Source organism: Arvicanthis niloticus, chromosome 23 (assembly GCF_011762505.2).
Source record: "Arvicanthis niloticus isolate mArvNil1 chromosome 23, mArvNil1.pat.X, whole genome shotgun sequence".
Classification (NCBI taxonomy): domain Eukaryota; kingdom Metazoa; phylum Chordata; class Mammalia; order Rodentia; family Muridae; genus Arvicanthis; species Arvicanthis niloticus.
In genome coordinates, this window is record NC_133430.1 from 37,697,956 (window position 1) to 37,715,017 (window position 17,062).

At 32.9% G+C, this 17,062-nt stretch overlaps 1 protein-coding gene across 20 annotated transcripts in view; it reads right to left on the bottom strand.

Moving 5' to 3' along the window:
* Gphn (gephyrin) overlaps positions 1–17,062 on the bottom strand; it is a 410,619-nt gene that overhangs the window by 142,056 nt on the left and 251,501 nt on the right. For 6 of the 20 annotated variants that reach the window (XM_076921909.1, XM_076921919.1, XM_076921913.1 and 3 more), the window contains 2 exons: positions 13,229–13,285; positions 4,630–4,671 (listed from right to left, as the gene is read on the bottom strand). The exons of 4 other annotated variants lie outside the window; for them this stretch is intronic. In XM_076921909.1, coding sequence (XP_076778024.1) covers positions 4,630–4,671; positions 13,229–13,285 — 99 coding nt within the window. The remainder of the gene's footprint in view (positions 1–4,629; positions 4,672–13,228; positions 13,286–17,062) is intronic. 10 more of the 20 variants (XM_076921921.1, XM_076921916.1, XM_076921920.1 and 7 more) reach the window with 2 other exon arrangements.

Sequence of the window (17,062 nt, forward strand, 5' to 3'; positions counted from 1 at the left end):
GTCTTTCTTTTTTTTTTTTTTTCCATTTTTTTATTTTATATTTTACTTACATTTCAGTTGCCACCCCCTTTCCCCATTTCCCCTCCCTAGAAAACCCCTATCCCATGCCCCCTTTTCCTTTTCAACAGAGGAATGAATACAAAAAATGTGGTACATTTACCCAATGGAATATTACTCAGCTATTAAAAACAATGAATTCGAGAAATTCTTAGGTAAATGGATGCAATGAGAAAATATCTTCCTGAGTGAGGTAACCCAATCACAAAAGGACACACATGGTATGCACTCACTGATAATTGGATATTAGCCCAAAGCTTGCAATATCCAAGATACAACTCACAGACCACATGAAGCTCATGAACAGGGGAGACCAAAGTGTGGGTGCTTTGGCCCTTAGAAGGAGTAACAAAATACTCATGGGAGCAAATATGGAGACAAAGTGTGAAACAGAAACTAAAGGAGGGGCTGTCCAGAGACTGTTCCACCTGGGTATCCATCCCTTGTGCAATCACCAAAGGTAGACACTGATGTGGATGTCAGGAAGTGCATGCTGACAAGAGCCTGATATAGCTGTCTCCTTAGAGGTCTGCTAGAGCCTGAAATATACAAAGGCAGAAGCTCACAGCTAACCACTAAGCTGATCAAGGAGTTCCCAATGGAGGAGTAAGAGAGAATGAAGGAGCTGAAAGGGTTTGTGGCCTCATGGAGAGAGCAATAATACCAACTAACCAGAACTCACAGGGTCTAAACCACCAGTGTGGGAGCACATAGGGAGGGACCCTGGCCCCAGCTGTATATGTAGGGGAAAATGACATTGTCAGGCATAGGTGAGTGAGGAAGTCCTTGGTCCAGTGAAGGCTGGATGCCCCAGTGTGGGGGAAATTGTGAGTGGGGAGGTGAGAGTGGGAGGGTGGGGGCACATCCTCATAGAAGCAGGAGGAGGGGCGATGGGATAGGGGGTTCCTGGGTGTGTGTGGGGGAATGGGGAAAGGGAATAACATCTGAAATGCAAATAAAATATCCAATAAAAATCTTAAAAAAAAAGAAAAAAAAGGAAATTTCGAAGCAATATTTTTAAAAATGTAAGCATGTGTGTGAGCATGAGGAGAGAGAAAGGGAGAGGGAGAGAGGAAGGAGCTGGAGGTACAGGTGGTCTAAATAGCCTAATATGGGAGCTTAGAATCAAACTTGGGTCCTCTGAAAGAGCACCAACAGCTCTTAACTGCTTTTAACTGTTGATTCATTCTCCAGCTCTGAAGCAATCTTTAAACAAACAAAACAAACAACAAAAACAATGCTTAAAATTTTGAGTATGAGTTAGAAATTTGGAAGTGAGTTCTTCCTTTTTGGGCATATATTTTGCTTATTTACTTTAAACAAAAGAGCCATGGAGCAGCTTTAGCCACATGAGGTTATAGATTATCTTCATAGTTATAGTTGTTCTTGTACAACTCAGGGATAGGTTCATTTAATCTTGTGAATGGCACAGAAGGTAGTGATACACAACTGGCAAAGTCAACATGTCATATTAGCAGTTAGAAGCTATCTCTTCAGAAATAGAGGTAATGTGAACACGATCTCATCATAGGGGAAAGATTATATTGAGTTGGGGAAGATCTGGCTACATATGTAGTTCTGCCATAAATTAAACACTACAGTTTCCAGTAGCCGTAAAAGAGGCTTCCCTTTAAAAAATGATACATGAGAGAGTATTCCTAGACCATCTCCAGTAGTCAGACAGGACCCCCAGTGGAGTGATGGGGACACCACCACTCTACTTAAAACTTTTGACCCAAAATTGCTCCAGTTTAGAAGAAATGCAAGGACAAAAATGGAGCAGACACTTAAGGAATGGATGACCAGTGACGATCCCAACTTGAGATTGATCCCATTTGAGGGCACCAATCACTGACACTATTACTGACGCTATGTTGTGCTTACAGACAGGAGCCTAGCATGGCTTGTCCTCTGAGAGGTTCTACCAGCAGCTGACTTGAGATAGATGCAGGTACTCATAGCCAACAGAGGTCTGGGACACCTATGGAAAAGTTAAAGGAATAATTGAAGGAACTGAAGGGGATGGCAACCCCATAGGAAGACCAACTATGTAAACTAACCTGGACCCAAGAGCTCCCAGAGACTGAGCCACCAACCGAAGAGCATACAAGGGCTGGTCCAAGGCCCCCAGCAATTATATAATAGAGGGCTGCCTTGTCTGGACTCAGTGGGAGAGGATGAGCCTACTCCTGTAGAGACATGATGCCGCAGGGTGAGGGGATGCTGGGGAGGGTGCTCTCTGAGGCAAAAAAGGGGGGGTGGGAGAAGAATTCTGGAAGGGGGGACAGGGAAGGGGCAACATTTATTTATTAAATAAATAAAATAATTAATAATAATAAATGATGAAAAAAGTCTAATAAGGTCTATAAAACGGCTACCACTTTTAGATTAAAGAAAACAATATAAAAGATACATTGTGTGCAGGTGATTATCATGAATATTAAATTTATATTTGTTCTTATTTTAATGGTTTGAATATAAACACCACCTTCAAGAGACACAGAAGGATGACAGAGAAGACTTTCAAAAATGACAAGTGAGAAACACACTTTATGACAATTAAGAAGTTCACATGTCACAATGAAAGAAAAACAAACCCATACAGAAGTTCCTGTAGGAGATGAATGTCATGGAGCAAATGCCACTGCATACACAAGTCCCCAATGCCAGCTTTACATTCAAACCAGAGAGCCCTACTGCACACATGGTGTCACAGAGAACGTTATACCCTAATAGAGGCTGTAACTTGAGATGATGCCAATGGTTGTCTTCTTATACATTCTCATGAGAAATGGAGAGTTGCCTAGATGAAGTGGCAGAAAGAAATGTTTGAGATATTTGTTACACAGCGAGTCATATGCCTTTGGTATTAAAGAAAGGGCCTATAGAAATGTAATGATAGGATGACATATGCCCATGTTTTCAAAAGGTTCTTGTTGATATCATAGTTAATTTATCTTTTATTAATGATTATTTTTCAAGAAGAAAGTAATTTTTCATCTTCATGGAAATAACCAAGATTCCCAATAAGAATGTCATTTCCAAGATAATTTTGTTGGCCTAAAACTTCCATACGTACTGACATGAATGTTTACTTATGAGAAGTATTTTATACAGGTTGACTAAAACTCCCTCAGCTTTTGGTGAACCCTCACTTATGATGATGATAGTGGCACATACACACGGCTAGAATATGCTTATCCTAAAGCTATCACCATTGCGTTTCAATCATCATTTGCTCATTAAAACACCAAAATGACAAAGAAAAAGTTCAAAGAAAGAATACATATGGCTTTGTACAGTCTATTGTATAGACTTTATATCTTTCCTATTGGAAATTTAAAGTTTTGTATTATTTTCATGGCACTTTTCCTAAGTTATTTATGATCTCTTTGTTGTATTCTAGTATGTTAATATAAAAATTTTGTGAAGAAATGCTTTCTTTGCTGACAAATCATTCTTTCTAAAAAGTCAGGTATAAAATAAAAAAGTCATTTATAGTTTTAAGTTAGAAAATAAAAATTAAACAGGATGACTGTACTTTACTGATCCAATAAATTCAACATTGCTACAATGAATTTAGTTACATTGTATCTTTCAAAACTTTCTAAAATTTGAAATCTAAAGATGCTAATTTGTTTTTCTGCACAAACTAACTCAATACTGGTCTACAAATAGAATAAGAATATGTTATGCTGTAAAAAACCCAGTATGTTAAAATCATATGTGATTATTTTCTTTGGAGCTATATACATTTTTCTTTACATCTGCTCAACTCTGGTCCTGCTTTGGAAAGCAGACATGCCACTATACAATCAAAACATGTCAATAATATTTTGGACATGTACTTTATAGGAATGTGAAAATCCAGTCTGCTGTTGTTTAACACAACAGGAAAGGGAAATGAAACCTCAAGAAGAGAACATAGGTCTAATTTTAAATATATATTTTATTAAAGATCATGATTCTCATAATTAATAAAATCTATGTGAAAAGAATTTTAAGAAAATACAAGTACCAAGGAAATCTAAGTAACTGATCCCCTACATCCCCCTAGGTTTCTCAGTGAAACCCTTAGTGTCCTGGAACTCATTCTGTAGACCAGGTTGGCATTGAAGCTAAAAGACCCACCTGCCTCTGCCTTCTGGGTCCTGGGTTCTTTCAGAAGTGTTTGGATAATGGGAAGGGATCTACACTAATTTAATTCAAATCTTCAGTAACAGATACATAGATGTTCAAGGTAGAATCTTCTTTAAATAATATAACCTCAAAAGTAAATTACCTGGCTCAGAGAAATTATTGAATAAGGAAACAGTAATAATCAAGTTGACTACTTGGGATTTACCTATCTCAGTGGGCTACAAAGACTACTGGAAGTCAGGTTATTCTGACAACAGTGTAGTATAGAAATTTCCCCCTAACACTGGTGACTTTCCCCTCTGATACCCTCATCTCTTTCAGCCAAGGGCAAAGTGCAAGGCAAAATAAATTAAGGCAAAAAAAAAAAAAAAAAAAAAAAAGGTGAGTGCGAGCATGTTATTGACCATGTAAAAAGACACGTGCAAAATATACCTCAGATACACTATAGGTAGATGAGCACGACGGAAGCCGAGCCTGGTTTTGCAGTGGAGAAAAGAAAACACTGTTAAAGAGGAAATGATAGAATAGTAAGGGTCTCAGAAAGTTTACATGGCTTTACCACCAACAAATTTGCCATATAAATAAAAGAACAGCCTGACAAGGGGACATTGCCTCAAGACTCAAGTTATTTAAAGGAGAAACTCATAATTTAAAAAAAAAAAAAGAAACCTCAAAATCCAATTCCCTAATTTTCTAAAAAAAAAAAAACAAAACAATTATAGAGATGATACATCTATTCAGACAGGTTATGTTATAAACTTTCTGCAAGATGCTCATTTACGGGCAAATGCAAAATATCAAACAATTTTTTCTATGGTGTCACACTGACCTCCATTGGCTTGTGTATCTACTGTATATCTTTATATTACTCTGTAAAGAGGCCAGGAAAGTCAGTTTAAGTAATCTGACATACTTTCTTCTTACTCAATTTTTAGTATTAATGAACAATTTCCTTGTCTCTTAATACAAATGTTACCAACACCATAAAAATATGTTTTCTCCAAAATTACTTTTAGTCATTGTGTGTGTTTATATGTGTGTCTCTTTCCCTCCATCCCCTTGTATTTTGGATAGAGTCTGGCTATCTGGTTCAGGCTGGACTAGAAATGACTTACGGAGTCCATGCTGGCACATGTGTAGTCTTTCTGCTTCAGCCATGTTATGATGTCAGGTGTTTGCCACCACATACACCTCATTGACTTTTAAAAAATTGCTATTTTATTACTGTTTCTTAAAATAGCTATTTTATACCTAAAAGTGTGTTTAACCTTCATGATTTCCCTGGTCAAGCCCTGTCCCTGGCTGTCACTGAGCTCAAGTGATTCTCCTGCTTCAGACTCCTGAGGGGCTAGCACCATAGTACAATCACACTAGGTTGATGTTTATGACTTTGAACTGGTAATGCTCTTGGCCTCCTCTTAACTTCTTGGTTGTGATGCCAACGTGTTAAATTTTGTAGCTTCTTCCTAGATTAATTTTCATTATGCCATAGAAGCTGAAACAGTTACCAGCGCATTTTCTAGTCATAAGTTCTGTGTGAAGTTTCAGAATACAAAGAAAAGTGTAGGAAATAGAAAAGAATGTTGAAGCAGACAAATCATAAACAATCTTATCAGATTAGCTATTTAATATATTTCTAACACCTATAACAGCAGAAAACAGTAGATTCTCATGAAATATTTATTGAATTAATGAAAATAAGAACTCTTTCCCACCTTTCATTAAAAATCAAAGTGATTTCCTGATCCTTTTAAGTTTTTTGTCTTACAGATTTGGTATAAAATTATCATTGTCAGCTTATATTTTGAGGTAGTTTCTAAAATATGTTTGTTCATTAAAAAATGAAATACATTTTCAACTTTGTGCATTAAACTTTCATTAGCAGAATGATAGTTCTAAGAAAATCTTGCTTTGCATACTTGTTTTATTTAAAACAGTTTGAGTATCTGTGTCCTTTTTACCCAGTTCCTATTTGCTATTACAAAAGAACTTAATTTATTAAGCAGAGATATTATTTGTACCTTATTTTTGATTTAAGTCAATTTCAAGAGGCAAATAATTCCATGTTGAACATTAAACACCTTACAGATATGATACTTCTATTTCAAATGTTTTAGGTATATTATTTGAAAATTTTATCTTTTTGATTTGAAGCATAGGATAAATTAGAGCTTTCTTATTTAGTACAAATGAAAGCTAAAGATGAAAGTTTTTCATATCAAAAGAATTTTAATAATGTAAAAATTAGTCAAATTTGCCATTTTGAATATTATTCCTAAGACTGAATTACTGTTATTATTATTAAAAAGTGACAGATTATCTACCACAAGAATCAGAATTTTATATAATTACTATGAACAAGTGGTAAACAAATCCAAATTATTAATGTAAATGTTAGCTTATCAAACAGAAGAGACAGGCAGCTCAAACAATGTTTTATTTATGAGCACTGACACTGATATGCGTCTTCTATATAAACAAATTGTCTAAGTAGATTGCTTATTCATCTAAGGAGTCATGCTCCATCATTAATGTGTCCCCGGTTAATATTAGTTAATGGATCCAAATGCAGACATGTTTTCTATTACTATAATCTACATATTAAATATGATGTAGTGCTTGATGATATCAAGGTACCTATCTCATTTTTAAATATTTCCTTTGAAAGACATGAGATTTAAGGTAAGTACGTATAGTTAATTCAACAGAATCTATAAGGTGATCATATCACCTTTCCTCAGATATAATGAGATAATGAACATAAAAATACAATGTAGAAAACACCCTAAAAATATTTTTAAAAAGTTTAGGAGAATAACAGGCTTTAGTGTTAGATTCCAAATCCTTATAAGGTTCACCTCTGGCAGAAATGTATAATCAATGCTCTGTCTGACAGCACCCATATTTGAAGGATTAACAGTAATTCAGTGGGCTAATGTGTATGCTGGATATATATGAGGAGAGTAATTAAATGATGTAAAATTAAGTATAAAAATATGATATATAATGCCATATTAAACGTTTATATTCATGTATGGGTATGTGTGCATGAATAAGGGAATACATGAAGGCCAGAGGCATCTGATTCCAAGGAAATAGAGTCAAAGACAATTTTGAGAAACACAGTGTGGGTTTCTGGAAACTGAATGTGGGTCTGTGAGTACAATACTTTCAACCTCTAGTCCTCTCTTTTCTTATCTTTTAGGTTTTGTTACAAATTTTTTAATTTGGCTACAATCTTTCAATGTGTTTCCATGCACAGTGACCTGAAAGCATTCTTTGAAAAATAATCATCTCTCCTTTTCTCAACTCTAAAGTAAAAGTATATAGCATACAATTGATACATGATCCAGTTATAAGAAGATTCAGTAAATTTTGACTGTAAAATATCTGAGAGCAAACATTTCAGTTCTTCTAAGCCATATAATCTGTGCTTCAAACATTTAAAGTTCTGTTGTAGCTCGAAAACAACTAGAGATCATATTCAAATGAATAAACATTTCAATAAATTCTTATTTTAGAACATATTTACTTATACAATTTCACATGAAATATAAGACTATTCCCTTCATTTGAAAATAGAAAATAATAATTCTTAGTGTGTGGACATAAAAAGAAGTATGATTTAACCCACAGGATATAGTTTTCCAGGCTATAATTCACAAAACTCACCTTAAATGTGTGTGTTATGTACAAAATCTTCCAATGATAATATATACTAGCACATAAAAATATAGTAAAATAATTCAGAGGTAAGGCTGGAATGAAAATACCACAGTTAAAAATATAAAAAAAAATCTAGTAATCCAATTCATTACACACATTGGCTTATTTAATACTAAGTCTAATTTAGAATGCAAGAAATTAAATTCATAAATAGCAAAAAATTACTAAATAAAAGGCTCATTTTTAATGGTTTAATCCTGATTTAAAAGATATCTACCGAAAAGAAGTTTCATTTTTGTTGAAATTCTTATGCCCTGATCTTTTTTTACACTTTAAATGCCATTCCTTTACTTACATTAGCATATCAACCAACTATTGGTAATTATTATATTCCTTTTGTTTTCTTATCAGCTTTATTTTATTTTCCAGTAATCTTTTTTTGAGTTGTATTACCTGTCACTGCTTTCCAAAACTTTTAAAAATGAACAAATCTAGTTTTGTAGCGGAACACTAACTTATTAGATTCCTATAGAGAGTTTATATTAGGTGAAAATATATGATTCTGAATAATGAATATTTATATTAGTTTCCTGTTTCTTTCAAATTTTATAACCATGTATCTAGTAGTCTTTTTGATTATCTTAATACTCAGAGTCTCCTTGTTGTAATTGCTCCTCAACAAAGTGAGTTCATTGTACCTTGAGATATATTATGGATACAGAGCATAGATTTTGATTACTTTATGCTGTTTTCCCACTTGTAAAAGTATTTGTACTAGCCTTGAGTCTTCAACATTACTTTAATATTGTCTTCTAGGTTCACACATTTGATTAAATGGAAGATTAATTTTTCTTTATGTAGTTTTGTTCCTTGTTCATTCTAAGGGGGTATAGTATATTTTGAAATGATTTAAGTAAGAAAACTTTGATTATATATTATTAATAATAGTTGTACTATTACAATTGCTAAAAATCCATTTTTGCATTTATAATGTTCCTGCTTTGTTCAATGTAGTGACAATACATTTTATTTTTTTCTAAGGAACAACAAATATAATGAAGGATGAAGAATAGACATTGACCTAAGAAATAAATAAAATTTAGTATCATTCACAAAATTTGAGGGTTTACTCAGGGATCTACCCTTTGCATAAAATAATAAATTATATTTGTCACCACAATCGGAGCAGCAATGATTTAATTCTATCTCTAACACACAGTTCTGAAATAACACCTTTTCTACTACCAAGTAAATATATAATTGGAAACAAAGGTCTTTAATCCTTCACCTTACTGAAATATTCTTCAGCGTTTCAATGAATTAAACCATATTTTTATGAAGACTTGCAATAAAGTTTTGCGAAATGTTAACGGACTTTGTTTGCCAATTTACTTCATTTTAGAACCAGAATATGTTAACTTCGTCTGATATTATACAAAAATTATTTTATTTTTTTGTTTAAGCAGTGATTTTTTTATATGTATAACATATTTTATGATGTAGATAAACAATAAGAACTAAAGGAGAAGAAGAGAATAGAACATCTGCCTGAAATTTTATCTATATGTTTTATCCACTAAATTCACTAACCAAAGAACCTATTTTAAAATGGTTTTTAGGAGGCTAATGACTTATTCATTAAGTAATGAGGATAGCTAATAAGATCTTTTTCAAATAATATAACCTATATTTAAGAAAACAGGCAATTAGGACAATGTATTTTTAAACTGAAATGAAGTAAAAAATAAAGATAGTGAGATTTCTCATTATGTAGAAGTGCAGTAGTTGAAAAACATAAAGTGACAAGTTAATGAGCTAAAACAATTTAAAAAGTACCAATTTTTAAAATGTAATCCCATTCTTATACAATGTTCTTAGCATGGAGACCTTCCTCAGCAAAGTTAAACTCTGTAGTATTAGTCTGGTTGAAGAAAAAATGTTTCTCATAATTAATCTGGAACGAATATGACCCTAAATATATTCTTTACTACTGTACATATTACTTATTTATTAATAATATATGAGTATATCTGTTTTTTATGTAGTGATGTTCAGATTACTTTAGTCATAAAATTCATACTGACATTTTTATATCAATGACAGTATCATGGACTTTAGGAGCTGATGTAGAAGATTCATATAATTGTAATAATACACAGAGAAAGAAGGACTGTCTCAAAGAGATACTGTATTATCTGTTTAGCTTTTAAAAGTTAATAACTGATACTAGGAAAATATTCTTTGTCTTAATAATGAGAAATGTAATATGTATATATATAATGTAGAATATGATTAAATAAGCTGAGATATAAGATAATTAACTTTTATTCTATTTTCATGTCAAAATTAATATAGCAGTATGAATTAAATGATAGACAGCAATCTTAGGAGAATTAAATCCAGGAGCTAAAGTCCTTCTTTATAGAAGACCTAGGAATGGGAGGTCAGGATTAAGTATAAATTATTCCATATAATATTTTAATTTTATTGTCATATTTATACATTTTAGAAATAATTAATTTTTTAAAAAATGTATTTAAAGAAAAGGTTAGGTATTTAAAAACATTATCCATTACAAAAATGTTGCTAGTGATTGGCTATATGATGCATGTATAATATTGAGTGTCTCTAAACTAGTGTTCTCTTTCAAAAGATGTCTGGTATAATATGGACCTTTGTTCAAGCATTTATAAGATGTTACATAAAAGCATTCCTGGTAAAGCTGTTTGCTGCCAAATTTCTTTTGAATCAAAACATGTCATAATTACTTCAAAGATATCCGAGTTTAAAAAAGTCCATTAACTCTGCACATGTGCATCTACTGGTCAGACTAGTCATGACAGTCAAAAACTCACAATTTTCTTTGAAAACTAAAATTGCATCACCTTGTCTTTACTCCTTAGATACAGGCATTATTTTCTTAGTTTGCTGACATATTCAGAAATAGGCAAAACACACAGCCAAGTGGATGGCGCTAAATGAGTATCACATAAAAAAGCCTTCTGAAGAGTATATCCTTATTTAAGTACTGACTTTGAAAAATTCTTATTTGGCTCATAATGTTATTAAATCAACAGTAATATTAGTTGTGTGGCTTGTAGGTCTTTTATATTTTAAATTTAATCTTTATTTTATAAACGTGAGCATGAAGCCAGAGCTAAAAAAGAAAGAAAGTGGTAAGACAGGAGGCAGAAAAGCTGGAGATGAGAGGACAAACCAGGCCGATATTGAATACCTGTTAGCAGAAAATTTTAGTGGGGAAACATCAACAAGTGAAAGCATACATTAACTGGGAGAGCATGTCCTTTCACAGTAACGTCTAGGTGATTTCTGAGCACCTCCAGCTTTTGATGGAGCTATAAGAAAATGTCAGAACCTGAATCAAAACAGCAACTTGTTTTCTTTTCTGTTTTCCTTTTAAAAAGAAGATCACAGCATTACATATTTCTCACTGCTTTTGGCAAACTTTTCTAAATATTTCAGTTTTTCATTTAACATAAAAATATAACATTTTCTATAAAATTATGACTAGGAAGCCAACATTTTATTTAGTTCAAACACAATCTATTTCTACTAAAAATAGTTAAGTAAATATTAAAACTATTTTTACAATCTTAAGATTCATTCTAACATTTTCTACTTGAAAAGATACATATTTAAAGACCAGAAAATTTGCCGTTTCCCCCAAGCACAGTGTTCAATCTATGGTTGCATCCATATGGAAACAAACTGACAGGACTATAATATAGTTTTAGTCTTAAGCATGTAGTGAAAGTTATAAATATATAAACAGTACAACTTTAAGTTTTATATATCTCAAAACTGAACTTCTGTTATACACACATTCACTCATACATGCAAATTATCTTATATCAGGGCCACAGTTATAGATGCCACTTTTCAGTTCTCTATCAGTTATTTTTAGAACTTTATACTGTATTGCACTTTCTTAGCTGAATCAGTGTCCTAATCAATGGTGTGCACAAGAGACTTATTGTCTCCTTCAGTCAAAAGAAAAATATGATTCAGTGAAGAATCCTATTGGTATATTACTCCATTTTACTGAGTGAATAATGCTAAGTACCCTATTTTTGAAATCAGCAATCACCATGTCCCATCCTTTACAGAGGCAACTTTCCAGAGTTATTTACTATGAGGCAATGTTAAGGAACAGAAAGGATGGTTTTTCTTAATAAAGAACACAGACATACAAACACAAATTCATCAATGTGCATTCATGTTTGCACATACTCACAGACAACAAAAAAAAGTAAAACTTAGAAAGCAGAAGAATCAAGGGCAGGAAAGAGTATAGAAACTTGTCTTTCCTAAACTATTAAATGAAAGTAAATAGGAGCTATGGAAAATTTTGAAATGACCGAGTTAATTAGGCTTTAATATAGTTAATGAGTTTTATGACATCCTAGTGCAATGAATTACCTGATATTTTTGCTAATTTACTAGTTGTTACTGCTGTTTAGGCTTGAGATATAAAAATAATGGTTAACTTTAATTTTTACCTACTTTTACAATTAACAATTTTCTAACTTGTATTTATGATGGCATAATTAAAAGTAGACAGTGATTATTCATGGGTAAAATTTTTATTGTAATTAAATAACTAAGTAAGTAAATATAATTGAATAAATAAACAAAGTGCCCAAAATATATTGACTAAATGGCATTTATACATTACCAAATAGGATCATCAAATCAGAAATCTTAACTGTATATTAGTAGATTATGTATAAAGTGGGATAATACTTATTGTTGTGGCCTCATGTTATATTAAGTTTTCAAGGTTAAAAAAAAAGCAAAAGTACTAAGACTGCGTTACCACTAAAAGCTGTATATGGGTTGATTATACTGGAATCATAGAGCATTTCTAGTTCTTGACATGATATATATTTAGTATGTTATTAACTCACAATGATTTTTATTTTGGAATGAATTAAGTTGGTAATGACAGTAAAATTTAATATTTTTTTATAAAGTAGTGACATTTTAAAAATATATAGTTTTTTTAATTTAAGAGGAATCTTAACACATAATCAGTGACATCAGTCAGAGGAACGGTTTACTCTAGAGCCCCAAATTGCAGGCACATGAAACGAGGCAGTTGCCCTTTCTTGTTTGTGGTGCCTTTCAAAGCTAGTTATTTGGCAGCTTGCCTTCAGCTGGTTGCTCTATGTGTAGCTGAAAACAAAACAAAAAAAAATATGACCCAACAGCCAATAAAAATATTAAAATAAAAAATGGGATGGTGAAAAATGGAAAAAGCCCCCTTCCTCCCTCCGCCCTCCAAAAAGGAAGAAGTGTAGGCTATAGACAAAATCTTGCCAAAAAATGTTAGAAACATATTTACTTTGAGGGATCCAACTCTACTAGCAACTCCTTTGCTTTCATCCGGCCGTCTAATTTGCTACAATGAGGGAAGATGGGTAAAAAAGACAGAATAAAGAAAAAGTGAACTTAAACTTTTTTCTACACATTAGTAAGCAGTACATGCAATACATCAATTGACTTAATCTCCTCTCATAAGACCAAGGCGTTATCGACCCCAGATGCTATGACATGCTCTGCAAACAGATCTCTAGAGTTCAGTTTCTGGTACGGCACTATTCCTGAGAGGAGGAAATTGGCACTTACTTTTGGTTATCTTGGGGACTTCTGATGAAGCAGTATCTGGAGTAGTGTTACATTTGCATTTAGCTTACAAAAAACAAAGAATTACAAATATACCTATGCATGTTTTCTCTTTCAGTGTTTCAATGTCTATTCTACTGCAATATCAGAAAACATCAATGGTATATGACAAGAAACATGAGTGCTTTAAGTGGAAAGACCAAGATGCATCATTCTTACTGGTGATAGTGAGGCTCCTCTGCTTGCCAACCCAAGCATAGAGCTGGTTCAGCTGTCATTGTGATTCCCAATTAAACAATCATGCTGCCAACCAGAAAATTTTAATGCCAGACCAGTGTTAGATATATTCATTCCTTCAAAGATTTATCTTATTTCATCTGAAATTTTCTCTCAGAAAAAACATGGAAAGTAAAGTCTGGTGTGGTGGTGTGTACTTACAATCTTAATTCTAAGGAGGTTGGGGCAAGCAGGATAATCTCAAATTAAAGGCCAGACTGAGTTACACAAGGAAGTACTGTGTGCTTGTATGTGCATGCACAGTGTGCTCACTCTCTTACTTGTTTCTCTCTCTCTCTCTCTCTCTCTCTCTCTCTCTCTCTCTCTCTCTCTCTCTCTCTCTCTCTCTCTCTCTCTCTCTCATATCTCTCCTGCACCTCCCACACTCACTTGCTATTTTATAAATTCTTGGTTCACACCATTATGAGTTAAAGAAGGCACACAAAATTCAATACATAGAATCTTGGTAAGTAGAGTATTTGTAAGCAAGATTCAGAAAAAGCGATTTTACACTCACTTTCATACTTCTAATTAGCATGGGACAAGTTAACTGTTTAGCTCATCCTTGTGTTGGCAGAGAGCACAACTATTTGCATAATGATAAATCCTAGGTGTTAATCTCCTTAGGAAATTAATATAACTGAGTACATTACAAATTTTATTGCCTAGAAGTGGGGTATACATTACTACTAGGATGTCCCAGAATACGATACATAGGTTACTGGGGAAATATTGAAGAAATGGTATTCCTATTTTGAAAAAACAAAAACAAAGAAACAACAAAACTAAAAACAAACCACAGCATCTTTATACAGAAGAAATACATTAGCATTTACAAATTTCTCATCATTAGCTGTTTTGGCAGAAAAGATAAAGAATCAATTCTCACTTTTCTTAGTGAAATAGAATTGCCACATTTAGAAATAACTGAGGAGAAGAACCCCAGTGGAGAAAGAATTTTGTCAGTTCCCAACATCTAGTCATCCTCTTCGTTATATTCTTTTATCGCAAAACCCATCTTACTCCAAAGGCTGTTTGCCACTTTAAACGGAGACTTACAGAACCTGGATTATAAAGTTTCCTATAAAAACACAGAACATAATGACTCATTTTGCTTTCTAAAAACATGCAGAAACTCAAGAAATTACAATTGTCTGCAGTGCCCATTCTGTCTAACTCTTAACATCATATTAGGTTGGCAGCAGGACATGTCCTCTTCAAGGGTATAGCAGCTCTAGATTTCTGCTGATTGTTAAGTTATAGTCCTTTAACGGGCCTGGAAATACACAGGACTGAAAAAAAAAAAGGTGCTTGTAAAAGGATGGTTATGTGCACATAAATGTACATGACTATATAGTTTTCCATTTATGATTTGATTGTTTGTTTGGGATAGAATCTTGCTGTCTTGACCAGTACAGACTAGAACTTGCAGCATATAGCCTAATCTGGCTTTCAACTTGTAAATACACCTGTCTCAACCTCTAAATGCTAATATTAGAGGTATGTGACATGATTCCTGGCTTTATAAAACAAATTTTACCTTGTATTTTATCTACAAATCAATGGTTTTTTTGTAAATTATTTTCATTACAAATTCCAGCGTGAGTACAGAAATGTAACAGTATATATGCCCAGTCTCATCTGATATTGTATGCTAGTAGGGCTGGACCTGGTTAGTATTTGGATACAGAAAGTGTAGATAAAGTATAGAGATGACATATACATATTTTCTTTATTTTTGAGTTTATAACATAATTACTCAAAATTTCTCTCTTCCTTTGAAGCACTCCTATAAATCCTTCCTTGCTCTGCTTCAAATGTATGGCCTCTTCTTTTCATTAATTAATAGAGATTTTATAAAGGAAATTATTAGTGTTTGAAATCAATTTTATGAACATAGAGTAGTTTGACTCCCCAGCAAGGCCGAGAGATCTACATGTCATCACCACCCCAGGATTGTTACTCCAAGTATATTCAACAGAGCCTTGGCTTTTTTCTTTTGTGAAACTTGAGTTCTGGGGATCAAACTCAGATGTTCATGCTTTAATGAAAGATGCTTTTCTGAGTGACCTGCCTCTTCTACATGAAATTAATAGACTTAAAACTCAGTGTTCTAATTTATTCTAGTCAAATTTTAATAGTGAATTGTAACAGACTAGTAAGAAAGAAATTTATAGTTAGTTCGAATATTTGTCTTTTACTGAGAAAGAGAAAGCACCGCAGAGTAGCATCAGGAATTGGTTTACTTTTCATAATAACATTAAGAGTCTCATCTACTTTTGCTTGACTTTTCTATAAAGCTAATTCTTCTTGAGACAGGTTAAGCTATACTATGTACTATGTTTATGGAGGTTGACTAAACATTATTCAATATGCTTTGGACAGAAGTAGTTAAACATTTGGACATCTTTATTGGTTGAACATCTATATAGACTATTGATTTAATATCTTTATCTTGAAATAAAAATGCTCTGAAATATGAAATTTATGAAATGTCAATCACATAAAATATTTCTGATTTTTTAGTATTTTAGATTTCTGGGTTTTGAGTTATAGATGTTCAATATGGCTCCTCTTATAATTCCTTCTGTAAGCTTCTAGAAAATAGATGATTGGCTAAAACAAAAATTTTGGGTTCTCTCTTTTTCCCCCTCAGTGACTCTTTCTGTGCATACTATCCAGACACTCAATTTCATATTCTATTGCAGTATACTGACAATAATTTAAAACAGCTATGAGCCCAATGGCAATATTTGTGTTGTTTCAAGTTTTTAGACAATTTCTAATAAGGATATGCTTATTAATACTGTCCATTTATCCTGACTATATGGATTTGTTTTTGAAAGGCCTCTTCTTGATTTTCATCACCTTACTTTTTTTACTCCATGACTACAAGGGCTCTAACAAACTAATAAACAGATTTTCTGTAAAGTTTTATATCCAAATCAACTGCACTATCACTGTATTGTCAGCTTATAATGCAGTGTTTGATGCATAATGTGCATTAAAATTTTCACTGAGTGAATTTCTCAATTCACTTTTCTTCAATTAAGATAGAATGAATAGTTGATAATTCTGATATGTGGGCCACAAAATATCTAATATTAGGAAAGCTACCACTCTATAATATGAAGTTTTAAGAATGGTTTCATTGAGATATACTATATTAAAATACTGATGAAACCTTATATTGATTCAGATTAAATTGCAATATTAATCCTGAACAGGCCATTTCTAACCCCGAGTTTTCTGACAGGTCTATGTCATAATGCCTAGT